Source organism: Musa acuminata, chromosome BXJ2-4 (assembly GCF_036884655.1).
Source record: "Musa acuminata AAA Group cultivar baxijiao chromosome BXJ2-4, Cavendish_Baxijiao_AAA, whole genome shotgun sequence".
NCBI lineage: Eukaryota > Viridiplantae > Streptophyta > Magnoliopsida > Zingiberales > Musaceae > Musa > Musa acuminata.
The window spans coordinates 8,246,010-8,267,562 of NC_088341.1; the positions used below are offsets into that span (position 1 = coordinate 8,246,010).

The 21,553-nt window shown below is 38.2% G+C and overlaps 1 protein-coding gene across 10 annotated transcripts; it reads right to left on the reverse strand.

Annotated features, from left to right (window-relative positions):
- Nucleotides 1–918: 918 nt before the first annotated feature.
- LOC135583130 (bifunctional nuclease 2-like) lies at nucleotides 919–21,301 on the reverse strand. 10 transcript variants are annotated; one of them, XR_010485937.1, is made up of 15 exons: nucleotides 21,076–21,293; nucleotides 9,156–9,471; nucleotides 8,473–8,643; nucleotides 8,349–8,398; nucleotides 8,204–8,260; nucleotides 7,880–7,945; nucleotides 7,680–7,754; nucleotides 5,226–5,344; nucleotides 4,697–4,788; nucleotides 4,493–4,551; nucleotides 4,315–4,390; nucleotides 3,834–4,018; nucleotides 3,484–3,759; nucleotides 3,264–3,404; nucleotides 919–1,067 (listed from the first exon to the last, which is right to left on the reverse strand). XR_010485937.1 is itself a non-coding variant. In XM_065103572.1 (11 exons), exons 2-10 carry the CDS (start codon nucleotides 9,457–9,459, stop codon nucleotides 4,496–4,498), a joined length of 990 nt encoding a protein of 329 aa, XP_064959644.1. In that variant the 5' UTR covers nucleotides 9,460–9,471; nucleotides 21,171–21,301; the 3' UTR covers nucleotides 4,188–4,390; nucleotides 4,493–4,495. The 10 variants fall into 10 exon arrangements, 4 of the variants coding, with proteins under 4 accessions (XP_064959644.1, XP_064959643.1, XP_064959641.1 ...); XR_010485938.1 differs by having other exon boundaries at nucleotides 3,264–3,409; XR_010485939.1 differs by having other exon boundaries at nucleotides 3,264–3,759; nucleotides 4,315–4,387.
- Between the last annotated feature and the right edge of the window lie 252 nt (nucleotides 21,302–21,553).

Sequence of the window (21,553 nt, forward strand, 5' to 3'; positions counted from 1 at the left end):
GGAGATAATACTGAGGACCACAATGATATAATTGGGTCATCACATTAAAGATAAAATAAAAAACAATTATTGATAGGGAGTGTTTTGATAATCAAACCTCGAATCACCCTTTATATGACAGTGATGTGAGGGTGGTCATGGCCCCTCCTCCCTTAGTCTATGAAGCCTCCTATTGTCCCGATGGACAAAATGCCAAAGGGGAGGACGTTAAAACTGTTATAGATGATTCTCTCAACCGATTAGGTATAAAAGCCAACCCCCAACGTTGACATAAGAGTTGAAGCTCTTTCCTAAAATATTTCACATTCTAGATAATCTTTAAAAACTAACTTGAGTGTTAGAGGAGTTGGGTCGAAAAACTCCATTGGCCTTTGTGCAGGAACCGATCGAGAAGATTGGACTCCGCCTCGACCAAATCTCAAAACCACCTCGGATAGGCCAGGATTACGTAAAGATCACCTCGAAGTCACCTCACTCGTATCAAAGCTGCCATGGGGGTTCCTCGGACATCCCCATGCCTTCAAGTCCAGATTGAGCCGAGCTGATTACAAATCCCCTCAACAAACACAAAATGAATTAAAAAATATATAAATTAGAGATGAAAATTAAATAACTTGTAGCTTATACTAGTGCTGCTTGCTTTTGCTTATGTTTTTGTTTTCTTTAGTATATTTCTTTACATTTGTTCTTCCTAATTCCATCATCAGTTGAACTAAACTTATATCTACAGACTACTTCAAAATGTTTGATAAGAACATAATTTATGACCATGAAAATAATTGATGGTGCCTGTTAGCATCATCATCTCAGAAGAAGCCACTGCACCTAAACCTATATGAAGTTAATATGCCATTTAAATGAACTAGAAATACGCATATATGAGGGGATGTCAATCACAATGACTCAAAAATTATATGATGTCTTGCGGACCAATGGCTTCATTCCCTAATCCTCCAAGCATGTCCTCATCTAATGCACATCAACTAATTGTATCAAAAGAACCGAACGAGAAGGCATCTCATATGAGCACATAATTGTTGTGATCTGAATCACCATCATCTTGGTACCTATAATTGGTGACATATATATTAGATGGATCCAATAGATTCATCATCATATACTACATAGAACAAGATCATACAAGAAGCAGTATTAGAATAAAAGAACATATCAACCACTGTTCTTTCTGTGCCAACGAAATATTTTGAAACATATGAATGCTTCTTTGAAACAACTTTAAAAGCTTCACTTCTTAGAATTGCCAACTAATAGTGATTGTTTAGGCTCCTGAGAACATATATATGATATAACAAAAATAAAGATACAGCTTGTCGGAATATTTCATAGACGAACAGAGAAATCATAATATTCTGTAAACTTCAATCGATCAAGAAACAGAACATGTCTACTTCTCAACATTGTCAGCAAGACTGGTGATTTCAAACAAATTTCACTTCAAACTGGATGGGTTTTCCATATTTCTGTTGATCTTTTTTCTATCCTGACTGCCATAAATAATGAGGCTGAAAAGAGAGTTCCAACAATCTTTTAGCATTGATACTTCAAATTATTTTGTTTCAGGAGGAACTTCAAAGTCTTTTTTTATAGCCCAAGTTCTTTCTTCTTTCATCCAGAATTTCGCACTTTAAGTTCATCCGCTAGGTTCAGTTCATATCATTAAACTCATCCTAGCGTCCATTCCCCTGACTACTTGATTTTGAGAGATGTAGCTTCGCCTTTAAGATCCTATCAAACTACACAGTGTTTTCATCTATATCCAAGGATGATCGTAAACTGATGTTTCTAGTAGATCAGCCTATTAGGCTTAATGTAGTAGCAAAACATGATTGTTCATGCAAGAGGTGGAAAGGGATTACCTTCTACCATGATTCTATTACAGGTCATAATTCTCTTAACACAAACGGAATGGAGTCATTACTTGTCTGCAGGAAGAGTGGTCATCAATCCTTCATTTAAAACAGGACCTCCGATGTCCATGTATAATGCAATACATGCACACGAAGCTTATTCTTTACACAAATATTCTTTGACTTAACATACTAAATGATAAGCGTTCGTTCCAAGATTACAGGAGCATCCACAAAATTGTACATTTTGCTATATAATGTTCAGGCAACCAAAGAGTTCTGCTAGCGGCTTACTTCCATTAGAATCATTTGAAGAGAATTCACTTCTTTAAGTGGCATCCTTCTCTAGACAATCATCCACTGCTTAAACAACATGTTCTTTTACCTCAATGACATTATGTCCATCCGAAAGCATTTTTACCAAATAAATGAAAAGGGAGGCCCCTTTAGTAAGTGAAAGAAATGGCCTTTCCGCACTGAACTCTTAAGTCAAAATTCCCCCTGATACCGTATATACTGAGCTCTTTCCGAACACCTATCCTAACGGCTTAAACTTTTGGGATTTGTGGTCTCCTAATCAAATTTTCAAATTGGTACAAGTGCAAGTTGTGAGTTTGAATCATCTACTTGCACCTTTTTCGTGTGTTTCATTGAAATATTCATGCAGCATTCTTCATTTGGGGTTGATCTATATGAAGAACGATTTCGTTCACACTTCAAGCCAATTTATATTTGCCGTTAGGCTTTTGGAATTTGTGATTACCCAATCAAATCAAAAGGATCTACAAACGTTTTGGCAATCCAACATTCATTTTTGACAGATGGCTGCCGGGCATCACACCCAAGCTTTGATCTACTTGTAGGTTAAGTTACAACACTACACCCCTGACCCTGTCTCTGCAATATACTGACCTTGTGCAGGTCCTCAAGTTTCATGCATCATGCTTTCTAAGTTGCACTTATAATGTGACCAAATCATCAATGACTTCACACTCAAATCACATAGCCATTCTTTTCTACGGCATTTAGCTTATAGTTTCTGGTCTGAGCATCTATCAGTAGCACAAGACACCTTCACACTAAACATTTCAGCTGGTAGTTCTCCCTAAAACATGTTGAACAGCAGCAAACAGGTCTCAGCCAACTCAGAAGTCAAACATTCTCTCCACCTAAGGATGTGTTCTTTCTTTCCTACAAGTTTCTCCACTCCTACTAGTCAAATACGACACAGGAACAAGAACACATGCAGATACCAACCAAATCGAAGAAGAGGGAGTCCTTTCTTTCTTTACTTTTCTTTACCTTGCTTGACAATACGACAAAAGCAAGAACACCCAACGCCAAGAATCTTAATAAGAGACAAAGAATGAGGAGGATAAGAATCAGTGGACTGACCTTTCTCTCTTCACGCGCCGCCGCCTCCTCCTCCTCCTCGCTGCAGTGGTGGGAGGACATACAGGGACTGGCGTCGGAGGCCACATCCCGGAAGGAGACTGGAAGCAGTGAAAAGCTCGCCTCTCTCGGTTGCCTTGCGTCCTATCCTTGCGTTCAGGAACACCGAGGACATAAGAGAGAGAAGAGGTGGGGGACAAAGGAGCGTCAGCTGTTTCTGCACCTTTCGAGTCTATCTGCTTTATTCTCTTTCTCTCTCTATGTTGCCGAGAGGAGAGAGAGGGAGGGACGGAGAACTGACGCGAATCCCAAATACGCAGATCAAAAGAGGAGGGAAGTTGCTTCTGCTGCTGCGCCCTGTACACTGTGCACTGCCCGCACCGTTCACCGCCATTGTTGCGCTGGAGAGCACGCCGTTCTCGTCTTCTTGCGACAGGCACCCCTCGTCCCTCACCACCGGGCGGAAGGGGCGCCCGCCACTCCCACCTCTATCTCATCACTTCAAGAGAGCTTCACAGCATTAGTCTCCCAGTCGAGGATGGCATGTAAACCTAGTCGACTCGCAACATTCACCTCGGAAGAACGACCAGAAACATTCGCATCAACATGTCCATTGCTAATCGACTCATCATCCTCATCTTTCACGTTGATTCCAACCCTGAACAGCGCAATTATGGCCGACTAGACGTCAAGCCTCTTGCTTCCCTTCGCTTCGTCCTCTTAACTTCTGCTCCGCTACTCTTGTTTCAGCTACACGGCTGGTGTACATTCTTGTCATACACGGACAAACATCAGGTAGAAGACTAGATTCCAATATTGAATTTGATCTATTTGGCGTGGCAAAAACATCTTGTCATACATGGAGAAACATCAAATGGTTTCATGTCATCCTCACCAATGTGTAGCTCATGCAAGATTTCAGAACACTAAATAAAGTTCATTGCCATATATATATATATAAACAAATGTACGAGCAAATGCTGCCACTGTGAAATTAAGAAGAACATATTTTATAGGTATTCACAAGATTCGCAGTTATTTACGACATACGTACATGTATACTTCATCTATAAAGTCACGTGTCAGGCATGTTCAAGCAGGTTTATTATGTACATCATCCCAATCAACTGCTGCAGCAAAAGAAAAAGGAAGGAAAAATCCATGGGTAAGTAGTGCCACTGACTCAAGCTTAAGCACGATACAGAACAGGGAACATAGTGTAGCACCAAAACCTGTTATGCCCAGTTCTGTTTCTTGGATCGGAGCTGATGAAGCTGGTCCCTCCATTGAGCTGAAAGATGAGAAGAAATTTTCTACTTATTGAGAGTCTATAACAAGCACAAAGTACATAAATTTTATGTTCTTCTGATAGTGATATTTTATCCGCAATTCATGGGGCCAAAGTAAGGGCAGGAAATGAGAACACAATGTATTACCAGCATCGGTGTACCGTTCCTCAACAACAGCAGTCAGCATGTTTAGGATCAAACTGAACTCTTTGGTCTCCAAGCATGGCTGACCATCAGGCCTGTCAACGTCATGGTTTGAATTATGGGATCAAACAATGCATTGAACAAACACAATATCCATACAACTTCGAAAAGGTAACACGAAAACAAACAAATATATAAGAAGATTGATTTCATGGATTATGTTAAAACACCAAAGTAGCGGTACCAAGAGACAAAATCTGTTGCATAGTATGTACTGAAGTCATGAGACTGCAAGCAGAATTTGTCCTCGTCAAAAACCCACCAACATAGTAGGGAGGCACTTGAATGGTGAAAAAAATATTCATGGTTATATGAACATTTAATGGCTCGCGAATCAGGAAATTGGAGAACAGGTTAGGTGATGGAAAGAACAAAACTCATCCAAGCAATACCAGGACAGTCTCTGAGTTGGGATGCTAAATCTGACTGACCCTTTTATTTGTATTTTAAATAAGCATGGTTTTATTTCTACCTATCAAGTTCTGTGAACAGCACTCCATCTGATTGAGGAACCTGCACTGTCAACTTGCTTGGCTCGACCACTCTCATCCCATCACTATATGCAAGATTTCTGTTGACTTGTATGGGAACCTGCATCAGTCAAAGCCATGAGGAAGCATAAACAAATAGATGTTCCCGAGTTGAAATATAACCTGAACTTTCATATGATAATCATAAAGTATGAATATGACATTATAAGTATTAGCAAATGAAGGGAAACTGGTCCCAAAATGAATAAGTGCTAATAACATTGAAGCCATAAAAACATCTAATTCCAGTCTAATCACCTAAATGAACAAAAGAAATGGTTAAGTACCAATATATTATAATTAGTTACATCCACATGTCAACCACAGGCATCAAAGTAACAATTTCAGTTAGAACAATATTAGTATGAAGCAGACACAACCACGCATCAATTACTTGGTCCATGACTAAAGGTTATTACTTAAGAACTAACCATTATGATGACTATGGCATGTCAATCCTATATTTACTCCAGTTCTCGTGTACAGGATGGGCATCCCATGGTTTTAGCCTTTCAGGCTAATCAAGTATGTCACAACCTACCAGTTCCCAACCCACAAGATGGGGATAAAAAGCCAAACTTTGAAGAGAAATCTAAACACTTCAAGAAAGAACCAACTTGGCGCATCATTCATGCCACGAGTGAGTCAGTTGCTACCACACCCCTAATAGTAGCAACTAGATGTTGTCCGCTACAATGTGACCACTTTTTACCAACTTTACGAATCATGCTATCATTGATCCTCCAGCCTCACTAAAGCAACAAATCATTATCCACTGAATTGAATGACAAAATAAGGATCCAGTAATTTCTTTAAGAAAGTTCTCCAGGTTTCAGTAAGTTTGTCTCTGTCAGATCATTAAACAACAGCAACTCTCTTTACTTGCAGATTAACATAGCTCGGTTAAGAAAAAGCTGGCGCTGACCCCTACAAGAGAGTTTTGATAGTCCTCTTTCACCCATGTAGGGCAGCAAGTATACTGCAGGTCTTGCTCTTCATGGCATGACTAAAGTCAACTCTTTGTAACAGCATCCCAATACATCCTCATTGGCATAGTTGGAATAAGATGCAAAAATAGAATAGTGAAAAACTGGTCACCCCGCTCAAGAAAACAAGATAAAGAAAAGGAAATCCACAAATAAGAGGAAAAATGAATGCACGAAAGGATAAAATTTACATGTAATTCTCCTTCTGAACTTGTTTTGAGGAATTAGGATCTAAACTGGGACCAGCTCTATAACTTGGGACAGGGATTGGATCAGACTAAATCAGATACTCAGATTCACTTGCATAGAATCCAGGATAGTTGTAATTGGTCAAGAGCAGTTGCAATAGATTGAAATCAAGTTAATAGTTATATACCCATGAATCTTTACAAGTCGATTCAAATCTTTATATAATAAAGCTAGTTAGCCGCAACTATGAAAATATATATGATTTCATCATAGTTGCAATCCAGGATGGTTGCAGCTGCATCATATTTTCTTGAGTGTTGATTCAGCGACTATAACTCAAGTTAGTACTTATATACCCATCAAGTCCTTACAAGTTGATTCAAATCTTTTCTTACCTCATATATATATATATATAGCATTGGTTTGGCACTCTTCAGCACCCAGTTGGTGATCCAAGAGACTTGTTCCCAAAAGGATGCTGATCTACTCAGCAACAAGGTTTTTTTGTTTTTGTTTTTGTTTTGAGAGTGTTTTCATCGGTATCGAGGGGTGGGGGGAGGCAGTTTGAAGTAATAATTTAACAAATGGAAAGCAACTACACAACAATGGGAACGAAGGCATGAAGCATGAGATGTTAAAAAGTGATGCCAAAGAAAAAAAGTTTACAAAAAGGAATATACCACCAAACATAAGAGAAAGAAAAAAAACAGATAAAATCTCTAGAGCCACAGAAAAGCTCAAGTTCATCACAATATTGTCCTTGTACAGCCTACAATTTACCCAACAGTTCTCTTTAAACAAGCTCAACCAGCCCCTTTTCTGCCTTAAATTAAGAATTCCATCACCTACAGAACTCTTAAAATTGATTAGATAACAACAAACGAATTCTCTATCAATTGGACACATCCCAACTCAATTGAACTAAAATTCAACATATCCAACCCTCTCTGCCACACTATATAGAAAGAAAAAAAAAATTCAAAACTACTGTAATTTCTTTAAGAAGTACTAATCCAAGTTATGCTATGAACTCAAACTAGTCCAAGCATGCTTTGAGTCGATCTAGAACTTAAATACTCGATTTGTCCTTAAGCTGAACCAAGCTTCATCTAAGCTGGTATTTGCTACAGTCAGACATTTCTTAAATCTATAAACTTGTATTATTACAGTTTGTGAGACCACACACCAACAACTTTGAGCTTTTTGAGAAGAAGTATATACCTTGCACCGAACAGCCATATTTATGGCATCCGAAGGTCGGAGATCAAAGCTAATAGTCTCTTTTTCATTCCCTACCTGCATTCGAGCAAGATGCTTAACTCAACCTCTTTTTTCCTTTTAAAGGGAAGTTTACTCAGATCTCATGTTATCCATGCTAAAGAAGAAATTAGAGAAAGCATATCTCATAAATTAGTATTTACCTTTGCAAGGTACAGCTGAGCAAAGTAAGCCTCATTTACCCTCTTGGTGACCCTAACAAGTTGAACCTGGCACAATGAATTTATCAAAAAAACAGAAATAAGAGCCAGCTGCAACTATGAAACGTAAATAAAGACGAGGTATTGTTAATACTAGTCACTGAATCAACACTCAAGAAAATGCTCCTTCAATTACAATCAAGGGTTCTACACAGTCAGTCATATGGTCATAACAATAAATACTACAAGATGATCCCTGATAAACTCAGATACACACAGATGAAAAAGGGTTATAACTGAGAACTGAGTAAGTTTCCATACACTTACCACATATCCCATCTTTTCAATCATCTCTTTGATTACTTGATAAACGGTTGGCCTAGCCTGAGAAACACATGTTTTTCACTCTTCATTTTAGAAGAAAAAAGATCAACAAATTTATCCAGATAATCCACAAAATATGATGTCTTACAATTTGGACGTTGCGAATTGCAGCCATTAGCAATACACTTGGCATCTCCACTGGAAATTAAGAAAGTTACAAGAGAAGAGAAGACTATTGATGACAAATTAAGATAGGAAAAAAAAATACATACAAACAATAATAGGAAGCAGAAGATCACTTCCATCTTCCATCTTCAAGACAATAGCAGGGTGAGGAGCATAGTCTGGTAAATTTCCACCTTGAGGATTATTATGCACACATCTTAAATGTTTACCATCACGCATCTTTATTATGAAACCATCCGATCCACTTCTGACCTCAACTGCTTGTACAAGAGAACTATCATGTATCTATATTCCTTACAATAAATCATAAGATTAACAGGTTAAATTTCACTTAAAAAGAATAATCAACTTTGTCAGCATGCATCAGTTGGTAAAAAAATAATGAGCAAGATCATCCCACCACTCAAACAAGTGGCTTACTTGTTGTCATCCAATACCACATATTTGCTGATAAAGGGCACCAACTATTTAGTACTAGATAAGTAACATCTAACAAACTCTCTTTGGCCCTTGACTCAGATAGCAAACAACAATATTAGCAACTCTAATAATTTGGCCTCAAGTCTCAGCCTAAGCTGACACATCAAAAGCAAGGAGAAGTTATTCAGTATCCACTAGTTGCGACAACAAAAATGTTGAACACCTAAAGATATCAGGGTTCTGGTCACATGAGTTCTACAATTCAAAAGTCAGGTCCTAATCCGACATTCAGAGGAAGAAAAAGTATGACACATGCAATGTCAAATAAGACTATGGTTCAAAAAGTTACCCGCTTCCATCACACTGGAATTTACATACTCCTCATCGTTTGCACTGAAATTGCCAGCCATGCTTCCATTATCATCAGAAGAAGAGCTGAAACTACAGTGAACACGCCATTGTCTCTTGCTACAAGGATGCACATACAAGCTACCAACCTGAACTATGCTTTTGCATCTAGGTTTGTATCCCCAGATTCCACTTTGAAGACATATTGCCTTTGTAATATTATTAGAAATAAGAGGAGTAGGAATTCCAGAGTAATTTGCACGAATATCAGGGCAGCAGATTGTTGCCCCCTTCAAAACTGCCATCTCAATTCCCCTCTGTGCAAGATATTATGACATATAAGCATGATTCTACAATGAAAAAGGTCAAAGAGATAAAACTTGGTAAACAGAAGAAACGATCGAAAGGAAGAAAACACGAGCACCACAACTGAGAGAAAGTACCAGGACCTCACCAATATGTTAGTAATGAATTTTGTGCATGACAGGTTACTGAAACCAAATGAATTTAGTAGTGTTTTTTGCTCATAGTAGAGTACTAATCACTTAAAATCATTCTATGATGCACCATCTGAAAAATATGCAACACAACAACATGTGTTTCTTGATTTGAACAATGAGCCTGAATCATTGTAGTCTACAAACAGAAATTAACAGAGTAAAAGCATCATCTACCATAAGTTTATTTTGCTCACATAATTTCTTTTTCGTAATACGCATTTAAACTTGTTTGTCTTGTTTTTAAAATTAAAATATTTTTCGTATGGTGCAATTTAACTAGTTTGTTTTGTTAACTTGAAATCATATGAGTTCATGAAGAACTGGTATAACTCTAAGAGATCAGGGCACAATTAAAGAGTTATTAAGTTTTTATGATATAAATAATGAATAAAAAAGTTGGAGCAACATGGACGCCTAGAATGTCATGGCACATGGCTCCTTATGAGATAAACTGAAAGTGGATTGTACACAACTCCATCTCCCATAAATCTAACCCATGCTAGCAATTTAAACAAAGAGGACATAACAATCTGGAAAGATAGATACAGAAGGCACCTCCAAAACCTATCCAACTCTGGAGATGATATATTCAACACAAAGGTGTTGAATCTCGGATTTTGATGATATAATCAATTGGTGGGTTAATTGATCTAATCCATATTATTGAGTTAAAGTGTGCAGGATTAACTACGATAACCAGCAAACATAAAGCAAGGATACCGGAGTCGAGCTCGATGGACGTTTAAGAGACCGAAGAATCATCGGAGATGCTGCCGGAACCATCCGAGAAGAAATCGGGAACGTGTCGGAAGTTCGCCGAAGAAATCGTCGGAGGCTCGCGGAGATCACCGAGAAGGCTCGGCTACTCGTTAAAGTCATCACAAAGATTGGGAGCTTGCAGGGAGTCCGTCGGAAGAAGTTCGTCGGAAAGCTTGCCGGAACAAGACTCGACGTTCGCGGTTGAAAATTTGCTTAGGATGTTTTTGTGTTATGTAGTTCACTTGTAATTAGGATTAGGATTAAGAGATAATCCTATATCCTGGTTAGGGGCCAACTGGGCCCAAAGTCAGATTTGGTTTGGGCTAAAATTAAGCCAAACCAATGAATCGGAGAGCCAGGCAGTGGCACCGCCTGGCTGGGCGGTGCGCCCAGCACCCGAGAGCTGGGCGGTGACACCTTCTTGGCTGGGCGGTTGCACCGTCCAGCACCCGAGCGCTGGGCGGTGGCACCTCCAGCACCGGAAACCCTAAGAAAATTCAAATTTTGGAGCCCAAAATTTGAATCCTCTTGAGGCCTATAAATACCCCTCTAATCTCAGCTGAGGTAACAACTTTTGAGAAGCATTTTTGATTGAGAGAAAAGTCTTAGAAAGTCTTAGCAAGTCTTGTTTTCAATTTGTTAGAGAGTTCTCCTCCTCCTTTCTTATTGAAAATTCGTAAGAGGTTGAGCTGCTTGTAAAAGGTTGTAAGAGGGGTGTTTACCCTTCCATTTCAAGAGACTTGCTAGTGGAAGGTGGGAGCCTCATCGAAGAGGGGCCTCGCAACTGGAGTAGGTCATTTGACCGAACCACTCTAAAAATCGGCGTAATCTCTGGTTTGCTTTTTATTATTGTCATTTACATTACTGCAAATCTTCTTACTGCTTTAGTTCCTCATTACTCTTGCTGCGCAACTTTAAGAATATGCCTTCAAGTTAAATTTCTCAAGTTTCGTTCTTAACGTACGAAAGATTTTGATTAAAATCGAAGTTTTAATCCACTGCACTAATTCACCCCCCCTCTTAGTGCCGCTCCGATCCTAACAAGTGGTATCAGAGCAAGGTTATCTCTCATATTTGGTTTAATACCCAAGAGAGATGGCTTACTCCGGCATGCAAGAGGGTCATTCTATTGCACGACCACCTTTGTTTAATGGGTCGGATTACACATATTGGAAGACTCGCATGAGAATCTTCCTCATTTCTATGGACTTTGAGCTTTGGTCTATTGTCGAGAATGGATTTCAAAAATCTTCTCTTCCGATGAGCGAATGGGATGAATCGGAGAAGAAGGTTTTTGCTTTAAATGCAAAGGCTATGAATGCCTTGTTTTGTGCACTAGACAAAAACGAATTTAATCGTGTTTCAATGTGTGATTCGGCTTTTGATATTTGGAGAACTCTTGAGGTCACTCATGAAGGCACTAGCCGAGTGAAAGAGTCCAAAATCAACATCCTTGTGCACTCTTACGAACTTTTCCGAATGAAACCAAGTGAGTCCATCGGAGACATGTACACCCGGTTTACGGATGTCATCAATGGACTCAAAGCTCTTGGTAAAGATTTTACTAACTTTGAACTAGTAACTAAAATCTTAAGATCCCTCTCTAAAAGTTGGGATCCAAAAGTTACGGCCATTCAAGAGGCCAAAGACCTTAAAGCATTCCCTCTTGAAGAACTCATTGGGTCTCTAATGACCTACGAAATGACATGTCAAGCTCATGACGAGCTCGAGAACCCCCTTCCAAAGAACAGGAAGGATATGGCACTCAAATCACAAGAAGACCACTTGAAAGGAACATCAAGTGATGAGGACAGTGATAATGACATTGCACTTTTGACTCAAAAATTTAAGAAATACTTAAGAAAGAACAAATTTAAAAACAAATTTGAACAAAAGAATGACCAAGTGATTTGCTATGAATGCAAAAAACCGGGACACTACAAGAACGATTGTCCTCAAGCCAAAAAGAGAACATCGAAAAAGAAGGCGTTCAAGGCAACGTGGGATGATTCAAGCGCATCCGAAGAAGAGGAGTCCAACACCGAGCAAGTTGCTCATTACGCGCTAATGGCGTTAGGAGAAGAGGTATGTGATTTATTTAATGAAGAGTTATCTTTTGAAGAACTATCTATCGCTTTTCATGAATTATTTGATGAATGTAGAGCTGTTAGCAAGAAGTTAAGTATCTTAAAGAAAGAGCATGCTTTGCTACAAGATAAGTTTGATAGTCTTCAAACTCCTCCATGCTCTAAGTGTGAGCACTTAGAAGCAATAAAAAATGAAAATTTGCTTCTTAAGGAAACCTTAAACAAGTTTAAGGTTGGTAGCAAAGGATTAGATATGATCCTTGCACACAAGGGTCACATCGCAAATAGAAATGGAATTGGATTTGTAAAAGGATTACATCAAAATCCTACCACTTTCATAAAAGGACCTACATTACATGTTTCCTCTTATATGAAATGCAACTTTTGTTGCAAATCCGGACATATTGCCTACAAATGCCCATTTAGGAAAATTAGTTCACAAAAATTAATATGGGTTCCTAAAGGAACTATAAAGAATTCAATAATAAATAACAAAGTTAGTGGGTCAATTTTTGAGGCACCCAAAATCAAATGGGTACCTAAAAATCATCCTCTTTTGTAGACAAACCCACAAGCTAGAAGCAAGAGATGGTATCTCGATAGTGGATGCTCAAGACATATGACTGGAGATCCATCTCATTTCTCTATGCTCACTAGCAAAGAAGAAGGGTACGTTACCTTCGGAGACAACAACAAGGGCAAAATCATTGGCAAGGGAACTATTGGTAACAAATTTAATTTTTCCATTGATGATGTCTTACTGGTTGATGGATTGAAACATAATCTCTTGAGTATTAGTCAACTATGCGATAAAGGTTACATCGTTAGATTTGAATCAAATATGTGCATTATTGAAAAACCAAATCATAACATGACTATGATTGCTTTAAAACAAAATAATGTCTATACCATCAATCTTGATGAACTAAGTAATGAAATGTGCTTCTCCGCCGTAAATAATGATGCTTGGCTTTGGCATAGGAGATTAGGCCATGCAAGCATGAAAACAATATCTAAGATCTCATCTCAAGAATTAGTACGAGGAATTCCAAATATAAAGTTTATTAAGGACAAAGTATGCGATGCATGTCAACTAGGCAAACAAATAAAAACAAGCTTCAAACCAAAAAATCAAATTAGCACTACTAGACCATTACAATAGATCCATTTGGACCTATTTGGACCAATTGATACAACAAGTCTAGGTGGAAGCAAATATGCTTTTGTGATTGTGGATGACTACTCTAGATACACTTTGACCTATTTCTTAGCTCACAAAAGTGATTGCTTCAAGTGTTTCTCTAAATTTTGTAAACTCACTCAAAACGAAAAAGGCTTCATGATTTCATCAATTCGGAGTGATCACGGTGGTGAATTCCAAAACCGTGACTTTCAAAATTTTTGCGAAAGTAATGGGTACAATCACAACTTCTCAACTCCAAGAAATCCTCAACAAAATGGAGTAGTTGAAAGGAAAAATAGAAACCTACAAGAAATGGCAAGAACTATGTTGAATGAACATAGTTTACCTAAGTACTTTTGGGCCGAAGCCGTAAATACGGCTTGCTACATCATGAATAGAGTCCTAATAAGACCATCCTTATCCAAAACTCCCTATGAATTATGGAATAACAAAAAACCAAACATCTCCTATTTTAAAGTTTTTGATTGTAAATGCTTTATTTTAAATGAAAGGGATGCTTTAGGAAAATTTGATGCTAAATCCGATGAAGGCATCTTTCTTGGTTACTCTTCCGTTTCTAAAGCTTTTCGGGTTTTTAATAAAAGAACTTTAGTAATTGAAGAGTCTATTCATGTAGTTTTTAATGAAATTTCCGATTTAAAGAAAAATGATTTTGATGATGATCTTGGTTTTGATAATTTGAATTTAAATGAACCCTCTCCTCAAAATAGCCATTTGAATGCATCTTCTTCCGAAATTTCTTTACCAAAAGAATGGAAGTATGTAGATGCTCATCCAAAAGAGCAAATTATAGGAGATACATCAAAAGGGGTTCAAACTCGTTCTTCTTTCAAAAATTTCTGTGCTAACGCCGCTTTCCTTTCTCAAATTGAACCTAAATGCATTGACGAAGCCTTAAAAGATGATTTTTGGATCATTGCAATGCAAGAAGAATTGAACCAATTTGAGAGGAATGAGGTATGGAAGCTTGTTCCTAGACCAAGTGACCACTTAGTCATAGGTACTAAGTGGGTCTTTAGAAACAAGCAAGATGAAAATGGTATCGTGATTAGAAACAAGGCTAGATTAGTGGCCAAAGGTTTCAACCAAGAAGAAGGTATCGATTACGAAGAAACCTTCGCTCCCGTGGCTCGATTAGAAGCCATAAGGATGCTCCTTGCCTATGCTAGTAGTAATAATTTTAAACTATTTCAAATGGATGTTAAAAGTGCTTTCTTGAATGGTTTTATTTCCGAAGAAGTATTTGTCGAACAACCTCCCGGATTTGAAAATTCTCTTCTTCCTAATCATGTATTCAAATTGACTAAAGCTCTCTATGGCTTAAAACAAGCTCCTAGAGCTTGGTATGAAAGGCTTAGCTCCTTTCTTATTTTAAATAATTTTACCAAAGGCAAGGTTGATACTACATTGTTTATTAAACATTTTGAAAATAATTTTCTTATTGTGCAAATTTATGTTGACGATATTGTGTTTGGCTCTTCGGATGAATCACTATGTGAATCATTTGCCAAATGTATGAGTCTTGAATTTGAAATGAGTTTAATGGGTGAATTAACTTTCTTTTTGGGATTACAAATCAAACAACTTAGTGATGGTATATTTCTTAACCAATCCAAATATACATTAGAATTGTTAAAACGATTTAACATGGATAATTCAAAAGCAATAAACACCCCTATGAGTATTGCGACTAAGTTAGATATGGATAAAAATGGTGAAAGTTTCGATCAAAAAAACATATAGGGGAATGATAGGTAGTCTACTCTACCTCACTGCGACTAGACCGGATATTATGTTTAGTGTAGGACTTTGGCTAGGTTTCAATCTAATCCTAAATTATCTCATCTTAAGAGTGTTAAAAGAATATTTAGGTATCTTAAAGGAACTCCAAATTTAGGATTGTGGTATCCAAAATCTGAAAAATTCGATCTAATAGCTTATGCAGATGCCGATTTTGGCGGATGCAGGATAGATAGAAAAAGTACATCCGGAACATGCCAATTTTTAGGACATGCACTTGTTTCTTGGACTTCCAAGAAACAAAATTCAGTTGCACTATCTACGACGGAAGCCGAATACATTGCTGCAAGTGCATGTTGTGCACAAGTAATTTGGATGAAAAATACATTAGAAGACTATGGAATTCACCTTGAAAATATTCCCATAAAATGCGATAATACTAGTGCCATATGCCTTACTAAAAATCCAATTCAGCACTCTAGAACTAAGCACATCGACGTTAGGCATCATTTCATACGCAATCATGTTCTTAACAATGATGTTGTTCTAGAATTCACTGACACAAAGCATCAATTAGCAGATATATTTACAAAAGCTTTGAATGAAGACCAATTTGAATTCATCCGAAGGGAATTAGGCATGCTAAATTGTCCCTAAAATGAACTTCACAAAAAGGACTCGTTCTTTTCCCTTCGTTTATGAATTTGAATTCTTCCTTCTTCTTCAATTCAAAATGATCCATTAAAGTATAAATTATGATCTTGAGGGAAGAAGCTAAACAAAAGGAAGGAAGAAAATTTTTTCTTTCCTCCGCGTGATGCCAGCGGTGGCACCGCCAGATCCGGCGGTTGAACCGACTGGCGCTCGGGCGCCAGGCGGTGACACCGACCAGTTTGGCGGTGACACCGACCGAGTCACCCTTTTAACCCGAGGGGTTAGGGCCGACGGTGACACCGCCCCCAACCCGAAGAAAGACCCCTCCAAAACCCTCTCCCATTCCCTCTAACCCTCATTCTACCTCTTAGAAACATTGGAGAAGGATTCTTGGTGGTCCAAGCTTTCCATCTCTCAACATAATCTCCACAAGGTAACACTTGAAATCCCTCATTTCTTTTCTCTTTCTCTTGCTTATTTTTTTACAATTTCATCATCATCTTGTCTAGAAAATGGCACCAAAGAGATCAAAAGGAATAAGGATTGAAGGAGATTCATATAACCATGACCTTTTTAGATCAAAAGAGGTAGCCCTTAGCTTTCCAAAATTTGAAACACGATGTGTCCATAAGGGAAAATACGTTGATTTGGATGAACTATAGGACTTAGATCCCATTAAGTGGTTTGCTCAACTAGAAGCTCTACCTCTACCACAAATAGATGAACCAATCTATCCACGATTAGTGAGATTGTTCTATGCCAACCTATATGAAGACAATGATAGCCTAAGCACTTACATTATAGGAACACCCATTAGAATTTTTGACAGCACCATTTGTGAGCTAATTGGCATAACTGAAAAAGATAGGGGATGCTATTTTAAAGGTAAATGGGACGTCAAAAAAATAGGAGCAACCTATTCCGAAGCCGTGAAAACAATTTTTGCAAATCCAAACCTTGACTTCCTACCCAAGAGCTGTGAACACTTAATGTCTTTCAACTCTAAAATTCTTCATCACATTATCACAAGCATCATATTCCCCAAACAATTTCATCTTGACGAAGTAAGTCAATTAGAGATAGGAACCATGTATTGGATTATGACCAGTCAGCATAATTGTTTTGGGTACTTGATTCGCCAACACATGCAGGAAATTATGACTAAAGATACTATATTGCCATATGGGAGGTTAATCACTAGAATTCTTCATGCCTATGACATTTGCATTCCACCCGATGAAGAATCTATTCAAAATGATCGATATAACATAATAAATAAAAACCTGCTAAAAAAACTTAGGTGCACTTTTAGCAATGGCATATGGGTTAGGCAGCCTAGAAGGACGGATCCAATTCCTACACCAATAGAACAACCTGAAACACCAATTCTTATGGGAAGTGAATCTCCTCCTCCTAGTCCCTTTGGAGCAGCACCTTCAGCTCCTGTTTCCTCCTCTGAAAATTTCATTATGGCGGAGCTATCTCAGATCAAATCACAGCAAGAACAAATTCAGAATCAACAAGTTGAAATTTTGAAGACACTACGACAGATGAATGAAAAAATAGATATCATGTATCAGCACTGTGGATTACCTCCTAAGGATTAAATTGATGTATCTTTTTATTCTGTTCTGTTTGCTTTTAAAAACAAGTTCATGTTTGTCATCGATTGTACGATAACTGATCTTTCCTTTAGATAACTACTGTCTTAATCTGCATAGATGATGATGTCTTTTGGATAAACTATTTCTGGCAAATTTGAATGATGAACTTTGATAAATGCTAAACCTTTTTCTATGATCATCAATTAACTGGCTTGTCTCTTTTTGTTGATGACAAAGGGGGAGAAGTGATGACTTACACCAGAACGATAGCATGAATTACAAAAACTTATGTGATATGAATGTCTTATATGACTTGCAAATCCTTGAAAATATCACAAGATTGATATCATGAAATTTATATTGAAAATCTTTATCTTCTGTGTGATATGAATGTCTTATATGACTTGCAAATCCTTGAAAATATCACAAGATTGATATCATGAAATTTATATTGAAAATCTTTATCTTCTGTCGTAGCAAAATTCGTCCCGTATCATTTAACTTATGATTTTCATCGAAGTTTCGTACTTACTATTGTTTAATGAGGATAACGATAAAGTTCTACGATTAGAACTTATCGGGTTATGCTTGAATCCAATGGGATGGAATTCAAGTGTTTTTTATCTTCTCATAATATGGCATATAGATAGGGGGAGTTATGTTTAACTCCGTCATCAATTGATTGTCATCATCAAAAAGGGGGAGATTGTTGAATCTCGGATTTTGATGATATAATCAATTGGTGGGTTAATTGATCTAATCCATATTATTGAGTTAAAGTGTGCAGGATTAACTACGATAACCAGCAAACATAAAGCAAGGATACCGGAGTCGAGCTCGATGGACGTTTAAGAGACCGAAGAATCATCGGAGATGCTGCCGGAACCATCCGAGAAGAAATCGGGAACGTGTCGGAAGTTCGCCGAAGAAATCGTCGGAGGCTCGCGGAGATCACCGAGAAGGCTCGGCTACTCGTTAAAGTCATCACAAAGATTGGGAGCTTGCAGGGAGTCCGTCGGAAGAAGTTCGTCGGAAAGCTTGCCGGAACAAGACTCGACGTTCGCGATTGAAAATTTGCTTAGGATGTTTTTGTGTTATGTAGTTCACTTGTAATTAGGATTAGGATTAAGAGATAATCCTATATCCTGGTTAAGGGCCAACTGGGCCCAAAGTCAGATTTGGTTTGGGCTAAAATTAAGCCAAACCAATGAATCGGAGAGCCAGGCGGTGGCACCGCCTGGCTGGGCGGTGAAACCGCCCAGCACCCGAGAGCTGGGCGGTGACACCTCCTTGGCTGGGCGGTTGCACCGTCCAGCACCCGAGCGCTGGGCGGTGGCACCGCCTGGCTGGGCGGTGGCACCTCCAGCACCGGAAATTCTAAGAAAATTCAAATTTTGGAGCCCAAAATTTGAATCCTCTTGAGGCCTATAAATACCCCTCTAATCTCAGCTGAAGTAACAACTTTTGAGAAGCATTTTTGATTGAGAGAAAAGTCTTAGAAAGTCTTAGCAAGTCTTGTTTTCAATTTGCTAGAGAGTTCTCCTCCTCCTTTCTTATTGAAAATTCGTAAGAGGTTGAGCTGCTTGTAAAAGGTTGTAAGAGGGGTGTTTACCCTTCCATTTCAAGAGACTTGCTAGTGGAAGGTGGGAGCCTCATCGAAGAGGGGCCTCGTAAGTGGAGTAGGTCATTTGACCGAACCACTCTAAAAATCGGCGTAATCTCTGGTTTGCTTTTTATTATTGTCATTTACATTACTGCAAATCTTCTTACTGCTTTAGTTCCTCATTACTCTTGCTGCGCAACTTTAAGAATACGCCTTCAAGTTAAATTTCTCAAGTTTCGTTCTTAACGTACGAAAGATTTTGATTAAAATCGAAGTTTTAATCCGCTGCACTAATTCACTCCCCCCTCTTAGTGCCGCTCCGATCCTAACAAAAGGAAGAAGTTTTGACAACCATGGTTCTATTGAAGTCAGACTTCAAACCAGGTTCTGGAATGCATAAAACACATAGGAATTCTTACTAATGAAGCTTCAGAATTAGCAAAACCAAGAACAGAACTTCATATACAACATTATCTGCCACGACGACATGGAATTATTGGCACTTAGGAAGGTTGAAAAAAGAAGACACCATTTGATGCATAACAAGTTCAATTTTCTGTTCTCGGGGAAAAATACAGAAGCTTTGTGGCCTTCGAGAGAAAAAAGAAACATATAGAGAATGAAGAGAAGTCTAAGTTCTACCAAATTTAAACAAATACAACCTTAATGGAATGTCAGACCATGGAGTTACATACTGAATTCACTTTGCCATTTAACATCATATCAGCTCCAAATATATTGGTCATATAGTTGATTAACAAAAGTGCAAAGCTGTGATAAAGGCTTAAAGTGTTAGCGAGAAAATAAATCTCTCTGCAAATTAAAGAAATGAGAACTCACCTTACATGCATTTTTCAGAATGTATTATATCATGCAGCAAGATACTTCTGTTTTAGTATCCGTTTGATAGAAAGCTTCATTATGTTTTATGATCTTGGCAATGCTTCAAAAGTTCCAATTCAAAATACAATTTCCACTTGATTGTTAAGGAGTTACGCTTATGTATAAAAACTTAAGAGCAAAGATTTTCACCTTTACGGTATAAAGTAAGATGATTTCTTGTGGTGGTTTGTATTAATGAGTTAAAAATGATTTATTAGCATATTCAAATACAGGATGGGCAAAAGACATGCTTAAGTGACATGCGCGGAATATTTTTCACATATATATTTCTATTATCAGCCAATTCTCGCTTCAACTATATATATATACACCTATCACTGAATACAGAGTTTCTTAAATTGCGACTGAGGTGCCCCACAAGCGTACAATCAGTTGCAAAGTGCATCTTGATAGCATAAATTTCATACGATCATTTCTCTCATGCATCTGTAACAGTTTCTTAACATATTTATTTTGTTTATCTTCTTCCAGAACAATCCCACTCATCCTGCCACGCTCATATACATGCATCACAAGATTCACAACTTGTTATTACCAAAATTATTCATTTCCTTCGTCCCTAAAACTTCCAACATTCACTCAACTCACTAGACCCAAAGAGATCGATCATCACATGATTAACTAAGCAAAAGATAAACAAAAAGAAGCACAAAAACCAGATCAAAGCAAAAGCTGCAACCTTTAGCGAAATCAAGTAATACTTTCACAAATAATCCAAGCCGAATATGCCAAACCAGCACCATCTCAGAAACCCAGCACACAACCTCGCAAGTCTCAGACGAACAACTCTCGGAAAGGAAAAACAAGTGAACAAAAAACCGAAAAGGAAAAACAAGGGAAAAAAAAGAGAGAAATGAATTCGATTACCACAGCCCCCGTTACAAAACCGGAGTTGAATCGACGGACCAAAATGGCTACAGAACAGTTGCGATCACGAAAGAACACCAACCATGCGAACCCACCGGAACCAAATCTTTACAACGAAGTCGACCGCCCGACGAAGATGAGGAAAAGGTAATTAGCAATCCGTAGACCAAACACCCCAAGATTCCGAACCCGACGCTTGCTTTGCCCACTGTCTACAAGGAGAATGCTTTATTCGAATCCTAAATTACGTATTTATTCCAACCTTTTCTGTTTTGACACATTTACATACTCCAGTGGGCAAAGTCGGTCAAGGGTAGATAAGTAATTTAAGATTCTGTTATACCACGAATACCCTTCCTTTGTTTCATCTGCTACGCTGCTCGGGGAGTCGGCTCCCACCGTATTCCCGGGCTACTCGTCCCATAAAAGACAAAAAAACCCCTCCGCGTCTGGGTTGCATATCGTTATAGAGTAGCCA

Coding starts and splice junctions, on each gene's coding strand:
- LOC135583130 (XM_065103572.1), bottom strand. CDS start 9,459: ATGGCAGTTTTGAAGGGGGCAACAATCTGCTGCCCTGATATTCGTGCA. Junction 8,399..8,472: donor TCTGCTTCCTATTATTGTTT/GTATGTATTTTT, acceptor CTTAATTTCCAG/TGGAGATGCCAAGTGTATTG. Junction 5,345..7,679: donor ATATGGCTGTTCGGTGCAAG/GTATATACTTCT, acceptor TGACTGATGCAG/GTTCCCATACAAGTCAACAG.